Source organism: Phalacrocorax aristotelis, chromosome 12 (assembly GCF_949628215.1).
Source record: "Phalacrocorax aristotelis chromosome 12, bGulAri2.1, whole genome shotgun sequence".
Taxonomy (NCBI): domain Eukaryota; kingdom Metazoa; phylum Chordata; class Aves; order Suliformes; family Phalacrocoracidae; genus Phalacrocorax; species Phalacrocorax aristotelis.
The window spans coordinates 9608387-9630511 of record NC_134287.1 but is presented as its reverse complement, the minus strand read 5'-3'; the positions used below and the strand labels follow the sequence as shown (position 1 = coordinate 9630511).

General features: G+C 46.2%; 1 protein-coding gene across 2 annotated transcripts in view; it reads left to right on the top strand.

Annotated features, from left to right (window-relative positions):
* The window catches only part of SH3PXD2A (SH3 and PX domains 2A), a 261018-nt gene that overhangs the window by 77269 nt on the left and 161624 nt on the right, over positions 1-22125 (top strand). For both annotated transcript variants that reach the window (XM_075108103.1, XM_075108101.1), the window contains exon 3: positions 536-611. In XM_075108103.1, coding sequence (XP_074964204.1) covers positions 536-611 — 76 coding nt within the window. The remainder of the gene's footprint in view (positions 1-535; positions 612-22125) is intronic.

The window sequence follows — 22125 nt, the reverse complement described above, 5'->3', positions numbered from 1 at the left end:
GCAGTGGAAGATATTCACCCAAACCCATCTCTCCCTGGGAAAGCAGGTGTGCTCTTACTGGACCAGGGCAGCGGGCAATGCCTTGCCAGAAAGAAGGCAGAGTGGGTGCTTTATTAAATAACCTTTAATCTGGTAGCTCGAACAGCATTTTTAGCCAGGTGGGTGGTCCGTTGCAGGGACAGGTAAAAACTGTGTCTCCACCAACGCGGGCAGGCTGTGGATTAGAGACGAGGCATGTGTTTTGTAATGAAGGATGAGACCCTAATTTTAGAACGGCGTCAAGGCCAGGCTCAGATGTGTGCCTGGGCCCCGTCCCAGCACCTCTGTGCTGCCAGAAACTTGCCCTCCCTTTCTTGGAGTGAACTGTATCATACCTTTTTACTTACAGACTCCCCTGCAACAAGGCAGAGGGATTCCTGCTGTTGCTTTGCTTTGCTAATCCTCTTTTAAACACACACAGACTGAGAGATCCCCTGGTCCCTACATGGGCAGTCTATATTTTCCTGCTAAGATGTTTGTTCTGTTTCCTTTGCAGATGCAGCTTCTGGACAAGTTCCCTATTGAAGGAGGCCAGAAAGACCCCAAGCAAAGAATCATCCCTTTTCTACCAGGTAATGCCGTGGTAAAAGCCCTGAATAAGATGAGTGAGAGCAGTGGAGCACCAATCTTAGAAATGCCTTTTCCCCGGGAGCTCATACATGCTGCCCTGTGATACCAGACCTCCACCTCCTCCTAAAATAACTGGCATGGTGGTTAGGGCTCCCAGGAGATCTTACATCAGCTGTTCAGCTTGAGGTTGGCTCATGCTCTGCCACACAAAGGGATTCGATGGCTTCTAGGGGGTTTTGCCTGTGGGGTGCAGCCAGACAGCCTGATCTTGGGCCATCAGCTGGGAGGCCACTGGAAACCAGACACACCGTCTTCTTCATTTTTGGATGCTGTGGCTCTGCAGACACTGTTATTGTACAACAAGGAATGAATAATTAGAGTTGCCACTAGGATATAAAAGAAACTGAAAGGTGGTTAAATGCAAACAGGGACTTCTGCAACAGTGGCCAAAAAGATAAGTAAATACCTCTCTGGCCTGAGCCGCTGTGCCTCTGACAGCTTTCAGAGAGGGGCTGGATGTGATGGATATCATCTCAGGGCAACAGCACACACTTCCACACAGCTTCTTCCAGCAGGACTGCAGTGATGGCACAAGGGAGATGAGCCAGACTGCAGCATGCTCTTGGAAAGGCACACTCAGACCAGCTCTCTATTGTCTGACTGCATGATTCTGGCTGTTGGTTTAAAGTTTGGCTCACTGCACTGCCTGTCAGGATAAATGGAGTATTTTCAGCCTGTTAGAAGGTCCGTCTGTCTTTAACTATAAAAAGGGGGTCCCAACTCTTCCCCAAAGGTCTGTAAAGAGAGGCTGGGATGGGAGGGCTTAGTCCTCTCCACAAGCGTGCTGCAGTCCTCGGTGCTGTTGGCAGGCAGAGCAGCTGCTCCAGATGTGTGGTGAGCACAGCTCCAGGGTGAGTGGGGAAGCAGGGACCTGGCAACCAGCAGCGCAAATACCTGATGCAGGCATCGGAGCTGCAGTAGGGCGGCATGGCAGCCTGGCAGCCTCCATGGGCCTTCTGGAAGGCAGCCCCAGGATCAGGGTCTGCTCTCTGCAGTGCTCTGTGCTGCATCCAGCCCCTGTGCAGCCAGGGGGAGGTGGTGTTGCCTTCCATTTCCAACCTGGAATGAAGAGAGGAGTCCAAGCATGGGCTCTGTTTCCAGCTGTGCCACCAACAAACTCATAGACAAGTCACTTTGTGAAGCCTCTGTACAATGAGGATGGATATTGCTGGCCTGCCTTTCTTGCTGGAAAGCATTTTGAGTTCCTTCAAAAGCACTGTACAGGAGTGCAAATGGCTTTAGGTGAGGTGCTGTAGGTCTGCAGGTGACAGTTGTTCCTCCTGTATTGACCGTCACTGACCCGTTTCTTTTACTTTGTCCTAGAAAAGCATTGGCAGAATGCAGGTGACTGACGCTCAGCCTGTGTATGGTTCTTAGTGATGAATGTCCTGATATATGGGTGGTTGATATTTGCGGAGGATGAGATGCATCCCACATGCCCAATACAATACTTCCTACCCTTCCCACCCTCCGAGAACATCAGGGAGATGGTACTGCTGCATGTCCTTGAGGGGAAGAGTTATATCTGGAAAACATTTGTGTTGACTTAGTGTCCCAAAGAGAGAAGCTGCCAGAACAGAATAGACCTCAGCTGTATTTAATTTAAAATTTCTGCGGTATATGTTCTACTTTTGATATCGAATCTCTGCCTCTTTCTTGTTGAACTGCTAAGTCCTTGTTGCTTTATCCGGGAACAAGGTGACTCAGCTAAATGTCAAACAATGTCAAACTCTGTTAAATAAACTAGCTGCTGTAATTAGAATATGCATGGCATTTCTGCAGCTGGAGCCGTGGATTACTGAAACAAATACCTAGCTATAAACTGCCTTAATTAAAAAACAGCAGGGCAGATGTTTGTACTTAAATCCTACTTTTGTAAAGATGTTATGATCTTGCTTGCTTATTATGGGCCCCATTCAGCCACGCTGGAGTGACTTTGCCTGCTGGGTTCCGAGTGCCTGGGGTTTGCCCATGTTGCTTTCACGCTTGGATGACTTCCCCCCATCAGGTCTGGTTTAGAAAGTCAAGGCATGCCAGCCTGTGACTCTCACTTGCCAACGATGCCATGGTGCTCTCCTGAAATAAAGGCATGATCTGAGCTGGGGAATTGAGGAGCCAGCCTTGCAGGTCACTTTGTCATGGAGGCAGGGCATGCAGAGGGTCTCGCTGGGTTAAAGCAAGCTCCCATGTCTCCTTCCCACAGGGAAAAGGCCAGCGTGTGCTCAGCTGTCCCCCCGGCATGGGCAGGAGCACTGCTTGGCACTGCATCTGGAGCAAGAGGCTGGACAGTCCTCCAGGTCCTGTAGCTTGGGCACAGTCATGCTACGTCTCAGCTTACCCCGCACAAAGCAGGGGTGGTGGTGCATGATCCTTATGTATATGGAAAGCAAAAGGTGTCCCATTGTCCTGTTCAGCTCCCGGCTGTACATCTCTCTCTCACGCTGCCTGCACAGATTGCAAAAGTGTTTTGCTGCAGGTTTCATCCCCTTCTGGGTGCAGATGGCTACTGCTCTGCTGACATCTTATGTGTTGGCTGTGATTCTTGCTTTCTGCACAGATGATAGCCCCCTTCATACTCAACGCTGCTGGTTTGCAGTGGTTATATGGTTGCAAATTACTGGGCAAGGTGCCCCCCTATTGGGGCAATCGGTATTTGACTGTGCTGGAAGCCTTTTACCATAAAAACCAGGAAAGTGTAACAGAGTTCAGAGCCTTGCCCTCCAAGGAGAGACCATACTGGGTCCAACAGCAGGGAAGTGCATTTTTTCTTTCCTCTAGACACCTTTATCTTATCTTTACCAATTTCTGTCTTCAAATATTTCTCCCCCCTCCTCCCTTTTACACAAGTAAGGACTCTACAGCTTTCAGTGGCATGAAGACGTGCAAGAAAATAATAAGCAGCGTCAGGTAGTCCTGTAAAAGATGTCCTGTGCATTATTTTGTAGTTTTGTTTTACTTTTTCAGAGTCACTCCCCTGCCTTCAGTTTTTCTGTGAGGTTTTTGGTTTTTTTTTTAACCATACGAAGAGGGCAAAACTTACATTTTCGTCCCCTTTCTTGATTTTATCTTTTCCCATGAGTTTTTCCTTTCTTCTCTCTGATTCCCCTTGTTACTATTGGAAAGTAGTCTCCTCACATCAGGAGAGGTGAGGCAGAAGAAAACCACATGTTGTGATGTTTGTGGGGTGGCCAGAGAGCACTTTTTCAGTTCATGGTATGAAATTTTTGTTTGGGAGTATGGAGGGAGATTGTAGAAGAGTTAGAATAAAATTTTCTGCAAACTGCTGCTTTCTAGACCTAAGACTATCTGATACTGTAAGAAGACAGAGATGAAAAGCACTTTCTGCTGTATCAATGGGACTGTTGGTTGAGCCCATTTGCAGTGCACTGATTTCTCCATCACCTCTCCCGCTCCATATCTGAAGAGTGAAGTCTGGAGTGTGGACTCAAAGCTTTGCTACTTTTATATCTGCACCAGCAGAAAGAGGAGCTTATGGATTTGGGCTCCCTTACTTAAGGGATCTTGAGGTAATTAATGAAGGAACTTCAGCTGGAGGGAGAAGACTGGTCTGTTGTGCTTCTAGAGAACACAGTGGCGAGTACAAATGACAGAGATGGGGTGATGCAACCCTGGCATTAACAGTTTTGCGGTGGTTGACCCAAGACTCCAGGGCTTCCATTGTTTTTCATTTCTCTTGGCACTAAGTGCAAGAGCCATCTGGAGACAAAGCTGAAGTTGGAGGGATGTCAACTCTTCTTGCTCCACTGTGTCTTCCAAGGTGTGGCCCTAGGGAAAACACACTGCACAGCATGAAATCATCCTGTTGCACTGGCTACTGGGCTGCAGATCCATGCCATGGAGAGAGGCTTGAGCTTTCAGAGGCATGGAGGTCTGGGCATTGATGGTGGCAGCCCCTTGCAATTTCTGCCCAGGTTCCAGCTTAGTCCCTGCCTGGACTTCAAACCAGTTTTGAGCCCTGCTGCAAAAAAATTGGAGATTTTTGCATATGTGGTGTTGAAAGGAGAAGATCCTCACAGAGCACCTACTCTGCAGGTTCCCTGCTGCCTGGAGAGGGAGACATCCTGCTCCAGGAGACTGCTTTGTTTGCCAGATTTTCCTTACCCTTGGGGAGCTGAGTGCTATCCCCGGGAACCAGAGGGGTCATTGCAGGCTGCCCTGCCAGCTCAGTCAGACCGCTGCAGAAGCAATGCCCCGGCCTGGCTCCAGACCCTGCCTCTAGCACTTGGGAACATCTGCCAGGGAGTCACCTTCTTTTCCTCTTTCCCACTCAGATTTTCTTCCTCCCTTGATTAGGGCAAGGAAAGAGGAAAGAAACCATCTGTTTGGGAGCACGTGCGGCCAGCTGGGTTTGGTGGCTGCGTCCTGGGGTACCAGGATGGATGCTGGCATGGTGGATGAGATGTCACCAGCTGTCATCTGGCCCTGCTATGCTATGCCCTGCTTTCCCCTGAGAAGAGAAACACCCCAGCACCATCTCAAAGGGGTCTCTAGGGCTTTCTTCTTCCTCAGCACCAAGGCAGCAGGAACATGCAGCATGCCTGCTGAGGCATTTTAGGGACAGGCAGGAAATACAGGGCAGCAGGAAGATCCCTGCAGGTAGTGCAGATTTGCCCCGATTTTTGCTCCTGAGCTGCGGTTTGTGGCTCATGCCAGCAATGGCGGGTAGGGAGCGGAGTGAGCTGCTCCACGCCAGGAGGGCTTTGCCCGACTGCTTAATCTCTAGGTGAGGCTCCCAGTTCCCTAGAGGAGCCCCAGCCTCTCCTCCTTGATGTTTGCTGGGGGCCATTCCCTGCACAAGGTGGGGGCTGGGGGCAGGAGCCCGGCCCTGTGCGTGAGTCAGGAGAGCTGTGGGAAGGGAGAGGTGCAGTCGCAGAGGGCGCAGGAGGCCATCCCAGCACCGCCCAGATACCTGGGGCTGGCGAGGGGTGCCGGCAGGCGGGGAGCGCTGGCGGTGGGCGGGAGCCTCCCCATTTTGCACAATGCAGGAGGACAGGGAATAACCTCTCACCAAAGCCAGCCGGAACCTTCCTCGCCTCCGTTTCTGCCGCTCGTGGGCTGCAGTGGGGAAAGAGATCTCCTGCTGATGAACTGCATCCCAGGTGGATATGTCTGCTTTTCGGTTTCGGTTTGGTGTGTTGGGTTTTATTTTTTCCCCTCCCCTTTCCAATGCTTTCTTTGGGGAAGAGGAGGCTGAAGAGAAAGGCTTGAGAAGGTTTACAACAGCAGGATTTCGTCCATGGTGATGAGAGCAGCTTTTTTTCCTCTCAGTTGTGTATATTCTAGTTTTCTCCTTTCGTTTTGCTCCTGGCTGGAGGTGAAACAGCGTTTTGTTCAGTTATCTTGGGCTCATTCTTGCGCTGAAGCAGAGATGATGGGCTTGTCCTAGCAACCAGCACCGTGGTGACCTTCGGATCCAGTGGTTCATGTTCCACCTGTGTAAATCGAGACCAGGATCAGCAAAATTAGAATGTGGCCGCACGTAATTTTGTCAAAGGTGCTGCACTTCAGCAGTGGTCAGTGCATGCGAGGCGTTTTCAGTGTTTATTCTGCCCACGTTGGGAGGCAGGGGGCACGGTGACTATAAGGAGCACGCTGGCTGAGCAGGACCCTGAGAAGTCATAGAGATTCTTATTGTAGGCTATTTTCTCCTTTGGAGAGGTGGTTGCTAGCTGAGCATTTAAAAGGAAATGCATTCCCTGTCTTAATTCTTCGCTGGATTTTATGTGTAAAAATGCGTAGAATTTCAGACTTGTTTTCCATTTTTGATTATCTTCTCCTGAAGCACTCTGAGCCAGGGCAGCAACGTGTTAGTAACTGATTTTCACTTTTCTTTGGAGTCATTTTGAATTCCTGACCAACATGGTAATGAACAGTGTTGTAGCAGTTCAGAGCCAGTCAAAAAGTAGCTTAAAGGTTTTTTTTTTAAAAAAAAGAGAGATCAGATAAAATTCTCTTTATCTTAGACCCAGTCATATCTCACTTTTTAAATTAAAATATGAATTAAGTTATCCTAAATGGCGTTCCTTTAATATGCAGGCATGATAGGTGCACACACATACACAAAGAGTCTCAGATGTCTGGTTTGCTGAGCCTTACTCGTGTAACACAAATAACCGAGCTGAGATACTCTACTGTGCTTTCCTGAATATGAGGCAGCAAACTTTCTCAGATGGGAAAAGAGGAGCTCTGCCCCCCATCCCCTTCCACCACCTGCAGTTAATCAGCATCGCAGTCCCCTGTCCCCACCTCAGAGGAGCTGCCAGGGTGAAGTGACCCATGGCACTGCAGCATGGGATGCTGGGGGCTTGAACAGCTGTGGAGGGCTGTTGGGGGCCACTCCATAGTGCAATATGATTTCCTTTTAATATACATATTTTCAGTTCTCCTGCCTGTTCTTTGAAAGGGGAGAGCACCTCCAGGATTAAAATTAACTTATATTTGAGTCAGGGTAGCATGTTAGCAGGATGGCTAACAGGTCCCTGGCTTGTTTCCACTCTAGTTTATTTAGGACTTGGGTGATGCTGAGTTTCTGGTGAGCTGCTCTTCAGCAGCTCCTATTGTTTTGAGAAAGTGGTTTCTATTGTTTCTTTCTATTTTCTGCCTCGCTAGGAGAGCTACTGCGGAAAATTCATCTCCTGTCTCTCACAAGAGGAGAATGGATTTCCTGTCGGCTCCGGGCTTGAAGAGAAAGCAGGGGCTGCCGGGAGGAAGCGGCTGTTCCTTGGCCAGGCAGCGGGAGGATTGATGATTCTGAGGGGGGAAGGCAGGCGCATTATTTTCTTCTGGCTCCGTGGAGATATTTTTAGGGTTTAAGTCTTTTGTGGTTAAAAAAGTTGTCAAGTGTGAGGTCATAGGATGCCCTTAGGCTGCTTCCTATTGACGAAGCTAAGGCAGCCACCACGGCTTTCAGAGCTGCCCACTGAGGAAGGGGCTGTTACAAGCCCCACAAGGAAGGGGCTGTAACAAGCCCCACGTAACGGATTGCAGGGGTGCTTTTGGGTTTGTATGCTAAGCCTGTTTCACAAGCTGGTCAGGCCTTCTGGAGGTCTTTGGGCATTAAGAGGGCATGAGCCAAAGGCCTGTTTCATTACAAAGGAAGAAAAGGGAAAAAAAGTAATAATGCTGGCATCTGCCCAAGTACCTGATCCTCCCTCCTCTCTTCCAGTCTCTTCTGAGTCCTTTCTCAGTGTACAGATACAAAACCCAATGGCTGGCGGCTGAAAAGAGAGGCTGGAATAGGAAAAAACTACCGAATATTTTTCTGGGGCTTGTACCAGCTCCTGTCATACAGGTTAAGAGCTGGTATTTTGCTCAACCAGAAACCACCTCTGGGCAGACATCAGCATATGCAGAACACGATGTGCCTCTCATTAGACCATCTACGTCTCCTGATGAGAGTTTTGTAATGATCAAGCCACAGTTTCAAGGGAAGACAAAGAATGCAAAGGGGGTTTTGGTTTGGGTTTGCTTGAAGCCAGAGCTAATGAGGGTTATTATTTCTTTTCTTTCAGTGCTGGATGCTAGACCTAAAAGGCCAGGGCAGGTTTTCGGTGCAGTATAGCTGCTTGGACTCCTTGGGGAAATATACAGACGGTTTTACTCAGAAATTAGTGGATTTTGATTCTTGTTTTTAAAGGCAATAAATAAACACGATTATAGACTTGAAAAGCAGTTTGAGTCGCATTGGGCTCGTCCTTTCCTCAGGCAGCCATTCCACATGAGTGTGCCCTCTACTACTATAATTACTTTTTAAAAATAACTCTGCAAGTCTGTAATCTAAAGTGGGTGGTATGTAGCAAGTCTGAGAGCATTCTGCATTCAACCCACAGACTGGGGAGAGGGTGGCTTTATATAAGGGTTTGCTTGTCTTCATCTCTGGGTTGAAATCTGACTTTTTCCCACAATCCATCAACAAATGGCCCATATAATGAAAGTGCTTTTTAACACGGGAGTCAAGCTTGCCAGGGACTCAGATGGCTTTGCAGCCCCACAGACTCTAGGTATTCCCTCTGGATGTTACTTCTGTGCCTGATCTTGTCTCTGTGGCATTCAGATTTAAGCTGCCTGGACAACAGAGGAGAGCAGAGCTCAGCCGAGATTCACAGCTAATAGTCTAGACCTCTGTTTGAATCTGTTTTCAGCCCACTTTGCGTTTTGGCTGGGCCAGCTGATTTATTTATATACTTACATGCTTAAAATAGGTTGCGATTATTTTTTTCCTGTGGATTGGAAACAATGAACCTGGGAATTTGCTGCTTGATTGCAAGTGATTTCTCCTACTTTGCTTTCTCTTACTATTAAGCTTTTTGGGTGCTGATGTTCTTAAGTGCGGTGTGTTTGCAGACCTCCCTGCTCTACAATGCAGCTATTTTCAGGCTCCCATGAACGTGTTTGCCCTTGCTCATAAGGGGATCTTTATACTCAGGGGCAGAGTGAGGGGATACTGCAGGCAGGGATTTGCCAAACGGAATCCATTTCCACTATAATGAAATAACCCATGGCAGTGTCTGTCCCCCTGTGTTTTTTTGTTTTTTTTGTTTTTTTTTTTAGGGTTGTAGTCGTGTTTAATGGAAAAGCTGAGGTGGAGAGAGGGAAATAACGTGGGAATTAGAAAGAGGAAACCAAGGGTAGGTAGATGAGGAAAAGAAAGTAAGTCCTAGAAGTGGGAAATTCAATCCTCTTGAGCTTCTCCCATTCAGAGAGGTGCTAATACAGGCCCCAGGCTTGTACTCAGGACGGAGGTAATTAGTGTTTGCTCTCAAATTTCCTTGGGTCTGAAGTTAAGCACTTTCACCATGTCATTTTCTATCAGGGTTTTGCCACCTCTAAATAAAGAGCAGAAAATTACATTCCTTCTGCTTTTACATCCTAAACATTGGCAAGTTCAGACTTGCAGGTTCCTTCTCATATTCAGGGCTCTGAACAGCACAGGGCTGACCTGGAATAAGCAAAACATTTGTAGTCTGGTTTGGCTCTTGATGGGCTTTTATTGGAGGTGTTTGGGCTGGTGGGCAGACTTCACTTTTTCACTAAGTGCACCATTAGATGTGATTCCCACCAAATTCTTCCAGCTCTTCCCACCGAACACAGGGTGGGTTGGTACCCTCTCAGGAGAGCTGAACGGAGTACAGGGTAAAGACATTTATGCCTATTCCCACTAGGCAGTGTCGTCACCGCTGGTCTATTTAAATCATTAGACGCGAAGAGCAGAAGGGAAAATATTCCTGTCTTAACTCCAGCTCCTGCAAAACAGAGCAAATGCAGAATTGTGTGTTTAGCAGATTTCCTCTTGGGAAGAAAAGTCTCCTATAGATAATAATCCTTTTAGCAACATCTCCAGTGAACAAGGCTTTGTATGAAGAACAAAGAAAAAGTCACAAGCTTGAAATATGCCTGAATTTCCTGAGTGCACTCGCTGTTGCATGCAGGCAGGAAGCTGTGTTAGTCTGGTTTGGATGTTTGCTCTGAAGTGGCATAAACAGAGCGTTGGGTCTCCCGGGATCCTGATCTGACCCATGGACCAGGGGATAGGGGTTCCTCTAAGCTGCAGCTATGAGAAGGACTACCAGAGTCATGCAGCTCTGTGCCCATGTCCCCGACTGTCCTGTCTCCCCTCTGGCCAAATCCAACCTCTGAAGATCCCAGCTGGATGCAGGAGCCGGCAGCAGAGGTGAGCAGTACAACCACAGTAGACCCAGCGCACGCGGGTGTTAAGCTGCCAGCCAGCAGGGAACTCATTTCCTGCACAATTATGAAACCAGCTGATCTGTGACATTTTAAGAAGGGGGAGAAAATACAGGGCAGGGGAAGGAAGGCCCCAGCTACATAAATATTTACTTTTGCACAATGTCCCAGCCACCCCCTTCTTGCAGGGGCTGGGAGAAGAAGAGGTTGCTTGCTCCTGGCTCCCTACATGGTGACAGGGAATGGGAGAGCCAGCAGTGAGCTGCCCGCAGCGGGAAGGAGCACGCCCTCGGTCAAGCAAAAGCTGCTCTGCTGGAGTGTGATACTGCCCTGCTTGACCCCCCTGCTCCCTGCTGCATCCCACAGCCAGGGGTGTGCTGCTGGAGTGCCAAGAACTTGCTTGAACCATCTGTCTGGGCCTCTTCTCCCGCTCCTTGTTCTTGCTTTAACAAAGGCAAGCTAGTGAGGTACCCCTGCTAGTGAGGTATATCCCTGCTCCATCCCAGACAGCAGCCTTGGGAAGGGGGTCAGGAAAATGAAGGCATGAAGCTTTCAGGGTAGTGCTGCTCCAGGCAGATGAGGTGTCCAGGATCTGGGGACTGCAGCATCTCGTGTGATGCCACCACTATGTCACATGCCCACTGCCAGCCAGGTCTGGAGCAGATGGGAGCCATGTTGTGTGCAGAGGAGGAACTTGCAAGACCCTATTGAAAAAGACCCTCAGAGATAGATCAAATACTTTCTTTTGATCATGGCATTGTTCAACCTGTTCATTGTTCAATGGTTTTCAATCCCTTTCTGTCACTCTAGACAAAACTGTTATTTTTTCCAGCCCTGCCAAAGAGAGGGTGAACTGACGCTCTCTGGTCTATAAATGCTGTTTAGTTGTCCTTTCATTAGCCCTCCTCAGCCAGGGTGGCTGGTGCAGTGCCACGCAGATGCTGTGTACATTTGACACAGTATCTGACTGGTGGGGCAGCTCCGAAATCCCTCCCATGTGTACTCAGTGGGTGGAGGGCAGGCTGCGGCGTGCTTTGCGTTAGGTCCAACTAGTCTGTGTTTGTAGCCAGGACTACACCGCCTAAGCCGTATTTCTGCAGTATGGCAGTCTGTGATGGTTGTGTCAACATGGTGTTACCGGTATGTAAGGAGATTCAGTGAGTCCCAGTAATAGTGACACTGATCCACTGGTGGGACTCGGTATATTCTGCGCTCCCAGTGGTGTCTATGAAACCAGAAGAGTCGAGGTGGGATTCAGAGATTTGTGTCATGCAAGTGGTTGATGTGGTAACAGAGGTACCTCCAGCCTGTTCCCCTCTACCCCTTTCATCAAGGAAATATTGGCTAAGTTCACTCCCCAGGACGTGCGCTATCAGTCAGTGAATAAACACAAGGGATTTGTGTTGTGGGTTAATTCTGCTGCTGGAAATCAAACCCCATCCATGGTCAGATGACATCTTTTTTCTTGGAAAGGGACCAAGGTTAAGAAGACAAGGAAAGCAGGTTAGTTAAAATATGTCAAAGTCTCTTGAGTGTAAGTAAAGTCTATAAATAAAAGCCTTTTAACTTGGAAAAGAACTTTAGAATGATATGGTCAGGTTCAATTTAGTCCAAATACTGCTTTATGCCTTTAAGTTGTTACCAAGTTTTGGTTCAATTGCAATAGTTTTATGGCTTCAGTGTAGCGGGAACAGTTGCAGCCTTTATGCAAGTAAAGCATTTCCCCTGAAATGTTTGCAGCGAAGACTGCCGTATTGTGCAGGAACCTGGGAGTGAAACTGCCTGGAAACAAATAGCCAGGGAGGTGACCTCCTTTAGCTCTTTTCTGTCTCCATTCCAGAGAAACTACACAATCTAAGGATTTATGTCGTGAACAATGAGGGGATTTAAATGAGGTTTAGTTTAGCATTCTCATTAATGAATCCTCAAACTTAGTAATAAAAGATGAACATTTTTACTTATTTCCTCTTAAGCTGCAAGCATGTCTGATTCAGCAGCGTCTTGAGACGATTTGTCAGGATGAGAAAATAAATTACATCCCTCTTCCTCTTGGGATTAATAGGGAACTAGAATAATCCTGTACCCATAATATTATTTCAGTTGGGTTTGCATAATAGCCTGGAAATGGTTGTACTTGATGCAATGCTTTGTAATGATGATGTTTCATCCTTTGAAGTTAGGTTAATTCATGTCACAGAGTCAGACCCCCCCAAATAATAAACCACGTATTATTATTTTTTCCAGTTTTTCCTAACTAGCCCTCATTTTCTGATCCAAGTTTTACTATGGTCGATTAGTGAGTGGATTTTAATGCCATTTCTGCATATATCCAGCACCGTCACAGCCAGGAAAATTCCGTCTCACATTTGGTGAATTTACATGTCAGCGTGGCTGTGTGTTTAGGAAGATCCTGGTGTTCCTAAGGAGTCTTGCTGCGTGTGTGCCTCTGTGCTGCAGAGCATGAGTCCTTCCACCAAAATCACTGTAGTTGACCCTCTCCATGAGCCAAGGTCTTCCGCATGCATCTGGACCATTATTCCTGGCTTACATTAGGGAGAGTGAGAGAAATCAGGCCCCCTATAATTACTTACAAGCTGCGAGCTAGGCACATATGTAAATATTTTTAGGGTCACAACTTAGCTCTGTATTTTGAATATACTTCGTAATTGTTCTTGAAGAGATTCAAAATCCCACCCGTAAGTGTCTGCAGCATCGAGCGTACTCAGCTTTGACCTCTGCTCCTGGTGGTACCATTGGATTTACTGTCGACTTCAGCAGGAGCAGTCACAGCGGGTCTGAGTGCTTTTGAAAACCTTTTCCCTGTGTTTTTCTGTATAAAGCCCATCATTGTAGCTGCCAGATTTTATGACACTAGGGTTTAAAACAACTTAAGAATGAAATCAAACTGATAAAAAGGCTAAGATGTAATAAAGCTAAGTGAAGTCAATTTGCTTCCTTTCTAAGACAAAGTGACTTTCACAAGGCTTTAATTTTCTCTGGCCTAAGTGGAAAAGCAATCAAGTTTGTTTCATTCTGCACATGCATGCTGGGCATGTGTCAATTCTGCTCCTGTGAAGCACTGGAGATGACGTCCCCCACCCACCACCACACGTGGGCTTACCCCAGGCATGTGGGAACAGGTGAGGGGGGTGGTGGGGGGCTGGAGCTGACTTAGGGGGCTCAGTTTCAATTTCTCTCTGTCCCCCAGCCATAGGGTGCAATCTTGGGAACCATTAGTTGAGCCCATGTTTAGTCATTAATTCTGCCCAAGACTTGTTCCTAGTTCTCCCCACTGCCAGAGGTGCCTTACAAATACGAAACAGAAAAGCTGGGGACTCAGGTGGAATATAGAGGGTCCAAGTCTGAATCCAAGCTCAGGCTCTTTGCACTTATTTTATTGGGAAAAAAGAGAGACAAACTAGAATTGCCATATCTCCCTGTGGTGTTAAAAGAATAAACCCATAAAACATTGTGTAGCACTCAAATACTGCAGCAGTAAAGTCCTTCTGTAATTACCTGTGCCTGACTGGTGCCCTTATTGCCATGCTTAAAGCCTCCATGCTCACATCTGTTTGCACATGTTCTCTGGAGCAGGGTGGTCTCTTGGTATAACAGTGATGGTAAATGCTTTGTTCTTATGGATTAGATTATTCCTTACCAAGTTGTTCTCTGTTTCACTGGAGGTCAGCTGTACTCATCATCTTTTAGGATTTTCTCCCCCTGGGCCCCTTTGTTTTTTTGCAATTAAACCAGATCCTTTGTTCCATCTTGTCAGCAGATAGGAGCGTTCCTCCAGGCAGCTGTGAAGACAAAAATGTGTGGGCAAGGGTGTTGCCTCTCTCTGTGGGTTTCTGCTCCCCTTCTCCCGTCACCAGCTCCCCGCGCCTGACACTCTCTCTGAGAGGTGGTCGTGTCCCCTCTATACAATCCACTCCCTGGTTCACGTCCTCTTGAAAAAAGAGTCCAGATGTTATAATCCTCTGGGAAGCCCTAAAACTGGCAGGATTTTTGTATTTGTTTCCCTCCTCCTGTTTTATTTTCATAAGCCTATAGATTGGCTTTATTTCTCTTAAAGGTTTCTAGGCTGGAAGACTGCTATTCAACCGCTTTTAATTAAGGCAATATAGGGAATTAGGCCTTTCTCAGGGGTGGTTCTTGTGATGGCTATGAGTGTTTTTGTTAGTTTTCCTCCCTTCTGAGCAAATGCATGGAAGTGTGAGTTGGAGCTTAAGCTTTTTAATTACCAGGGAGTAAATTTACTACATTAAATGAATGTAAGTGATTTCTTTGCAAAGGAAAAATTGGTTCTTGGTTGCTGCTGTGTGCCATAGCATAACTAAGAGAGGATGGTTCACTGCTGCATCTTCAGAGGACAGGAGGGTGGCGAGTGCAACAAGGGAATATGAGTTTGGGCATCAAAGGGCTGTGGCATTTGGCAGGGGCAGCTCATGGTGATCTGTGGCTTTTGCAGTATGGCATGAAGGAGGAAAGGTAGTGGGAGCCTGGTCCCTCCTCCTGGCAGTGCCCGTCTGTTTCCCAAAAGAGCCTGCTTTAGATTAGGCTGCCCAAGGCACAGTTTCTCTTGACATTGGTACCACACTGAAAGAGCATGGGTGTAGGGCTGAGAGCGGCACAGGAGAGCAAAGTACTGCTCTCCCCAGGCAATTTACAATCTCTCACTCCTTTTTTGCCCTCCTTCAAAGCAGTGCTCTCAGGCTCATAAAATGCAGCCTCATGCAAGCAGAGGCTGTTGCAGACAGGGTGTAGAAGCCTTCCATTGGCATATGGGGATCACAAACCATGTCTTTCCTGGGTGTTGGTGAAGGTGGTGAAAGCATCCCTCCCAAGAACATGATTATTTTGGGTGAGCAAGCAAAGGGTCTCAAGAGCAGGTCTCTGGATGACATAGGGAAGCAGCTGGCTTTTCCGCCTGGAGTGTTCGAATTATCTCAGGATAGTTTTACAGCATGAAAGACTCCAGCAGGAAATTTTCAGAAGAGCCCAAGTGTCATCTGACCTCAGCTCCTGTTTTCTAAAGCGTCAGCGTGTTCCCAGTGTGTGTTTGTGTGTGTGTGTGTTTGGAAATTTGACTTCTGTTTCAAATTGGTTAGCTATTTTAATACAATGGAAGGAAAGCTATTACCCTAAGTGTCAAGAGCATCAGTACGCTTGCAGGAAAACCTGTATTTACCCATGGGTCCTTGGGAAGGGGGATAATCCTCTTCAGTCTCATTAACTTCTGTCTCTTGCTTCTGTCCTTGCACGTTGCTTGTCGCTGGCACAAAGACACAGCTTCTCTTGGCTTCCTCAGCCCCATGAGACACACATAGGACCTTGTGGTAGTGCAGAGTAGCCAGCATGGATGTTTGGCTCCCTTTCTGAAGTCCTTTGCGTTCATCTCAATGCCAGCACTTGACAAAGGGGCCGTCCCCACCACGCTCCTTTCTTTTATTCTCTCATCTATAGCCTGAAATGGTTCGCTGTCACCCAGAGGCTCACTGATACTGCATATGTTTCTAATCTTGTGGTGTAGCTGGGCTGGGTTCTCACTCGCAGCAGTGAGACATTGGCTCTGATGTCACTCAGTTTCGTTCTGATCCGTTCTAGTCCTAGGGCGAAACTCTGCTCTCATTAATGGCTTTTTCATTCAGAAATTCGCGCTTCCCTTTCTACAGTGTTTCCCTATTGCAGTACCTAGAAAGGGCTAAGAAAGAATTTTTCTTTTCACCATTTGCAATGCCTGGGGTTCCTCGGGGGCACTGGGTTTGCTCTGTGGTTTGTTACTAATGCAGGTTTCCTGGGGGTTATAAGATGATCTAAAGCAACCTGACTTGTTGAGCTGACTCAGAAGTGACCCTCCTGAATCACTCCCAGGCAGCTGAGCTGTCTGAAGGATTGACTGCAGGGGATTGATCTGCTTGCCATTAAAAATAGAATGTTCCGTATGCCTTCAAAAATGTCAGAAATCAGTTAGATTCTTTGTTTTGTGAATATTTTCAAAAAGGTCATCTCAGTACCATCTTCTTCAAGTAACAGTTATTTAATTAAACTCCAGTGCATTATCTGAAATGCACCTGTCTTGCCCTCTTCGCACGTGAACAAAAATTAATAAAATATAAGTTAAAATAAACAATGTGGAAACCTGTGTCATCCAAAGGAAAGATTTACAAAAAACGCCTGCTGAACTACAAAAGAAGCACCTGTGAAAAAGACACATCTGGTACTTTTTGTGGGTAAATAACATGAAAAAGAAACTTGAAACAAGATTTGTGTATTGACTCAGAGTGCTCTAAGGAACTGCTTGGGATTCAGATGGCTCTGCTTTCAGACGAGGAAAAATAAGAAGATTGGAAAGTGCATACTTACGAAAAGCTCAAGATCTGTGTATAAGATAAAGCTTGACACAGCATCAGTGCGTGAATGGAGAAAGTCCTTTTAATCCCCTACACTCTGGACGAGGTCTTTAACAAGTGATCAGGCTTATTGCGCATAATCCTTTTCCCCCTGTTGGTCTGTGTCCTCTTGTTCCTCCCTATGTCCCTTCCTCATCATGTCAGGTTCACCTTGGAGAGCAAAGCAATTTGTCATTACTTGAGTGTGTTCTGAGGTAAATTTACTGAAACCAGGTGAAATGGGGAAACAGTGGTGAATCAGACCTAAGCTTTTCTTCATGTCCTAAATATGCTGAATGTGTATCCTCCTTACTTGTAGTGTACTGGAGAGGTGATTTTGTGTTTGGACTGCCTGAGGAGGTGAGGAGTCTCTATCTTTGGAGGTCTACAGCTACAGGTTAAACAGACTTCTTCAGTCGCACCATAGGCAGAGTTGATTGTGCCATGAACCAGGGGTAATGGGTTTGCTGGTTTTCTGAGCTCCCTTCCAGTGCTGTACTTCTGTGATTTGGTTATTCAGAGCCATACTGTGAAAAGATTGTGGTGAAGATTAATTCAGAGTGTGTAGTAAATGCGCATTAAGTGTCAGTAGTTTGTGGTTGTAAGGTCTTGGCCTCAAAAAGAAGAATTTTAGGCTGCCCAGTAGTAGAAACTTATCAAGATCTGATGTTTTCCTAAACTGCTCCAGGTTTTTAATCCAAACCCCATGATTTTTGGACAAGACTCTGATTTGTAACTAACACCAGTATAATTCATGTCACCACAACACCAGTCCTTCAGCTGAATGTGCTCTTTGAAGTGTACATGTATGAATATTGCATTCAGAAGATCTCATGTCCAGAGCAATCATTGTAGCAGTTGCAAGAAATACTTATTATTTTGTCTGTGAGGAAAAAGCCCAATCTTTCAAGTACATTTGCAACAACATAGTTTTACGTAACACAGCAGGTAATACTCCCTTGTGCATCGTGTGAGTGAGTGCTGTGGAAGGCTCTGCTGCATGGTGTGGGCTGTTGGGTGCTTGAGGAATTCCTCTGCTGGGCTCCACTGGTCCCTCTTCCCTTCTCTCCCCATCCTATCCCTTCATACACAGGACCTTACCAGTGTCTGAATCTTACCTAACATTGCTGTGGCAAGTGCAGCATCACCAAGCTGCTGAACAGGCAGCCTTTAATGCTGCGGATTTCTTGCAGTCGGCCAGTTTTGAGGTATGACCTGGATTTTGTTTTGCACAGGTGCCCAGTGTTAATTCAGGTGCTCGGCACCTCTCTCCTATGTATTAACTTGTTCAAAAGCCACAGTGGAACTGAGCATTTTAATTATGAACAAATTAATGTCGGGGACTGTCTTGTGTTTGTACAGTGTCTGGGATGGTGGGTTTCTGCTCTAGGAATAAATATTTTCGAAAATATCTTCAGGTTCCTTGCAGAAGGACTGCTTCTCTCCAGCCATCTCCCCCTGCCCTCACACCACTGGCTGGGGAGTGACACTTCCACTGTGTTGATCCCGAGAAGGGACCCACTCTTACCCTGCCCAGGGAAAAAGTGAGGGCTTGTTCTGCTCAAATCAGCACGGAAAAAGTATTACATGGAGTGAGGCTGAATTCCGTCCAAACATAAATAGAGCAGCATGCCCCAGAATATCTTTTCGGTCTAGATCTTGCTTAGCAGTCGAAAGTCCCAAGTACCAATAAAGTCACTGACTAATGAACATTACTCAGTTCCTTTGGGTGCTTGGCTAGGGGCACTCATAGTTTCCAGTCATACGATTACTCCTTTTTACTTTAAGCCATCCTGTTTTCCTTTGGTCTTTCAGCCTTAAAGAAACATTGCATAACTTTGTGTTCTGCTTCTTAATGGCAAAGTCAAGGGATCCCAGAGACACAGATCTTTTTGGCCTCCTTTCCTGCTACCTGGAAACACCTTCTTTATCTCTGGTGCCAGCTGAAGTGTTAGTTTTCTGGTCTATTTTCCCTCACCTTTTCTGAGCCTCTCTTTCTTGCCCTTTTTCCACTGGAACTGAAAACAAAATTGGGATTTTTCAAGCAGAAGTGTGTCTCTGAGATACCCAGTGGAGATGAATCGGCACCAGGACATTGACTCTGCACACTGGGTATTTGATGAGGAGAGAGGAAGGTTATCCAAACCTGAACTGAAATTTGGCAAATTGTCTCAGTAAAAATCCTAGGGAAGGCCAGGCTCAGTTTCTGGGCAGTTCATTCTTGAGTGCCCATGGAGGTATAGAGAACATCCAGCCTCCAGATGAGTCATTAGCCGGGCACATGGGGAACTTTCAATCCAATTCCTTGTGGGCTCTTGCAGGAGTTTACCTGCAGGAATAAGTGTCTGCGTTGTACACCCGAATGACACCTGTGAGTCCTTGAGCTGTCATTGATACCTTGTCCCGCGTCATTCAGAACTGCAGCATGGCCCCAGTGTTTAGTCACCTTCAGCATCCAGTCATGTCTCTGGGGACCTCATGCCTGGTGGTGTGTCTTTGGACGGGCAGTGGCTCTGCGGAGAGGTCTTGCACTCCTGTATCAAGTGGAGCTGCTGGTGGTGTGATTTCAAGTATGCAACCCATTGCCTTAGCTAAATCACTCCTGTTTTACCACTAAGATACAAGTACACATCAAAGGGAGGACCATGAACATTTTGGGTACAACCAGAAACTTGTTTCGCACCTTCAAATCAGAACATGGGTCTGTGAAATGGTGGCTTGAGCTGCGTTGCCAAGTGCGGTCCTGAGCAAAGCCGGACCAGCTGTTTCATCCTGGCTTGGCTCCAGGTGAGCTGTGTATGTCCACTGGTGGGGAGAGATGTGTTGCCTGCTTCTGAAATCTGGCCTGAGTGTTTCTTTTTCACAGAAGTAACGCTGAAGTATGCTTGGACTATACAAAAGGTGCAACTGAAATTTACTGGGAGGTAGTTTCTGCAATAATTATCTACAATACCTGACATATACCACAATCCAATTCTGTGGATGTGCCATGCTGATATATTTGACTTATTTCATTGTGGGCATTGCATAAAGTATCACCTGTCCGTGAAATATCTCCGTCTTTGGAGTCTAACACAGTCAATTTTGGATGGCAACACTACACCTCAGATTATGAGTAAGGATAAAGGAGAATGCCACGTCCAATTGACCATGGCAAATCCAATTCAAACTGCAAGGGGTTATTTTTCCTCCCATTAGGCAGAATGTGATTAATTTCCCATGTGGAAAATTGTTCAAGACAGACGTGCTCGTAAATTATGGCATAAGAGATCCTATTACTACAAGCTCCATCAAAACCTACTGTGCCTCCCAAAATAGCAATAAGAAGATAATTATATTAACAGCCTTTCTTGTTATTTGAAGTATGACTGACATAGGCTGTAAGCTTATTTTCTGCCAGATTGGAGCCTTCATTTAAGGATGGATGCTTTAGCATTTGTGGACATTAATAATAATCCTTGGTTTCTGATATTTGAAATTAAAAATTTTACAGGGAAGTTTTTAAAATAGGGTATTGAAAGCCAATAGGTGCAAACGAGCCCACAGTTTAAAACGATGCATCCTCTGGGGATGAAGACTTAAAAACTTGATATTAAAAAAAGAAACATGGTTTTACCAGCAAGGATTCTTGAAGGATCTGTTCTAGAGTCTGCACTGTTCAACCCAGGTTCTGCAAAAGAGGGTGTTAGTGATATAACTAACTTAGCAGATCACAAAATTTACTTAGGATACTCAAATTCAGAGCTGACTGCAAAACATTGCAGGAGGATCTCATGATATTGATGATATTGTGTTGGTAAGCACAAAGCAGTGCTATGGGGGGAGAAAAAGGATCATTGCAATCTAGGAAGGAGATTTAAGTAGTTCTGAGGATGTTTCCATGAAAACTGTAACTCAACAGTCAGCAGCAGTCAGAAAGCCAAAGGTGGTGTTAGAGAGAATTAGGCAAAGAATGGGGAAAAAACCCCAGAGCTTCAGCTGCGGAAATCCATGATTTCCCCACATCATGAGTACCATGTGCAGGTCTGGTCGTTGCCTCTCAGAAAGGGTATATAATAAAGTAAGGTTCTGAGAAGGAAGACAGAGATGATTACAGAGGTGAATTGGCTTCTGTATGGTGAGAATAAATAGACTAAAATACTTCAGTCTGGAACAAAGGTGATGGTTGGCATAGAGTAGAAGTTTGTGAAATCACAAAGAATTTGAGAGAGTGAGGAGGACATGATTAGTTTTATTTCTCAGAATGCAAAAACCAGGTGCAGCCTGTGACATTTGGAAAGCACACTTAAAGTGAGCAAAAGGAAGTGTGTAATCACATGCCGTGTGATTAAATTATGAAATTCATTTCCAAAGGACTCTATAGGGACCACAATATCTGTGGGTTCAAAAATGTACTAGAGTAGTTTCTGTAGGATGGAGCCAACACTGGTTGGCAAATATTATTTTCTAATTCTGAAAAAGTCTAACTACTGATGTGCAGGAGTAGGGAGTGTGTATCAAGAGAAGGATCCCATTACACATGCCCTGTTCTTAAATTTTTTGCCTGTCTTTTACTGGCCACTCTTGTAGACAGGGAGCTGGACTACAGAGATCTTTGACCCAACCAAATGCAACACTCTTACATCACTGCAACAAAGTGGACTAAATCTTCTGTCCCTTTTGAGTGTAACTACCAGTGAAGCTGCTTTCTTGAATTGCAGCAGCTACACAGGGATGATGATCCTGCATCTAGAAGTGGAGGAGATGGCATCTGTCCATTCTTGACCTTCTACTTGGAGACCACAAGTCTGCAGGCTGGGCCCCCTCAGAGGGGTTATCTGAGGTACCCAATAGTGAGACTTTGTACCTCTGGCCAGCCCTCTGTAGCACTGCACACCAGGTCACAAAGGCAAACAGCGTTTGGGGAGTTGCCATTCCTGTGTGGTGGGAGAGAAAGACCTGTTTGTTTGGCGGTGTGGATTTTGTTAGCAGTCAGTCCTGTTTGGCTGCTCAGTGTCTCTGTGGCTTCAAATGCAATTAATCAGGGCCCGAAAGGGTAACTATCAGCTCACATTCCTAATTCAGATTTCTGTGCCTGTTCATGTTACTGTTTTTTCTTTAATTTAACAATAAAGTTGGGGTTATTTTCATGTTTTTTGCTCCTGGCCCAACAATCCTTATTAAAAATAAAAAATAACAAAACATTAGTTTCCAGTCCACCTTTTTTTTTTCTCCCTGAGAAATGAAAGAAAGGGAAACGAAAGCATGAATAGTTCTAGGGTCCTGCTGTCCCCTTGGCTGAAGGCACTTTTCCTTTCATGGGCGAATAATTGCTTAGAGCATTAATCCCTGAGAAAGGCTTTTTATTCTGCAGTGGGCG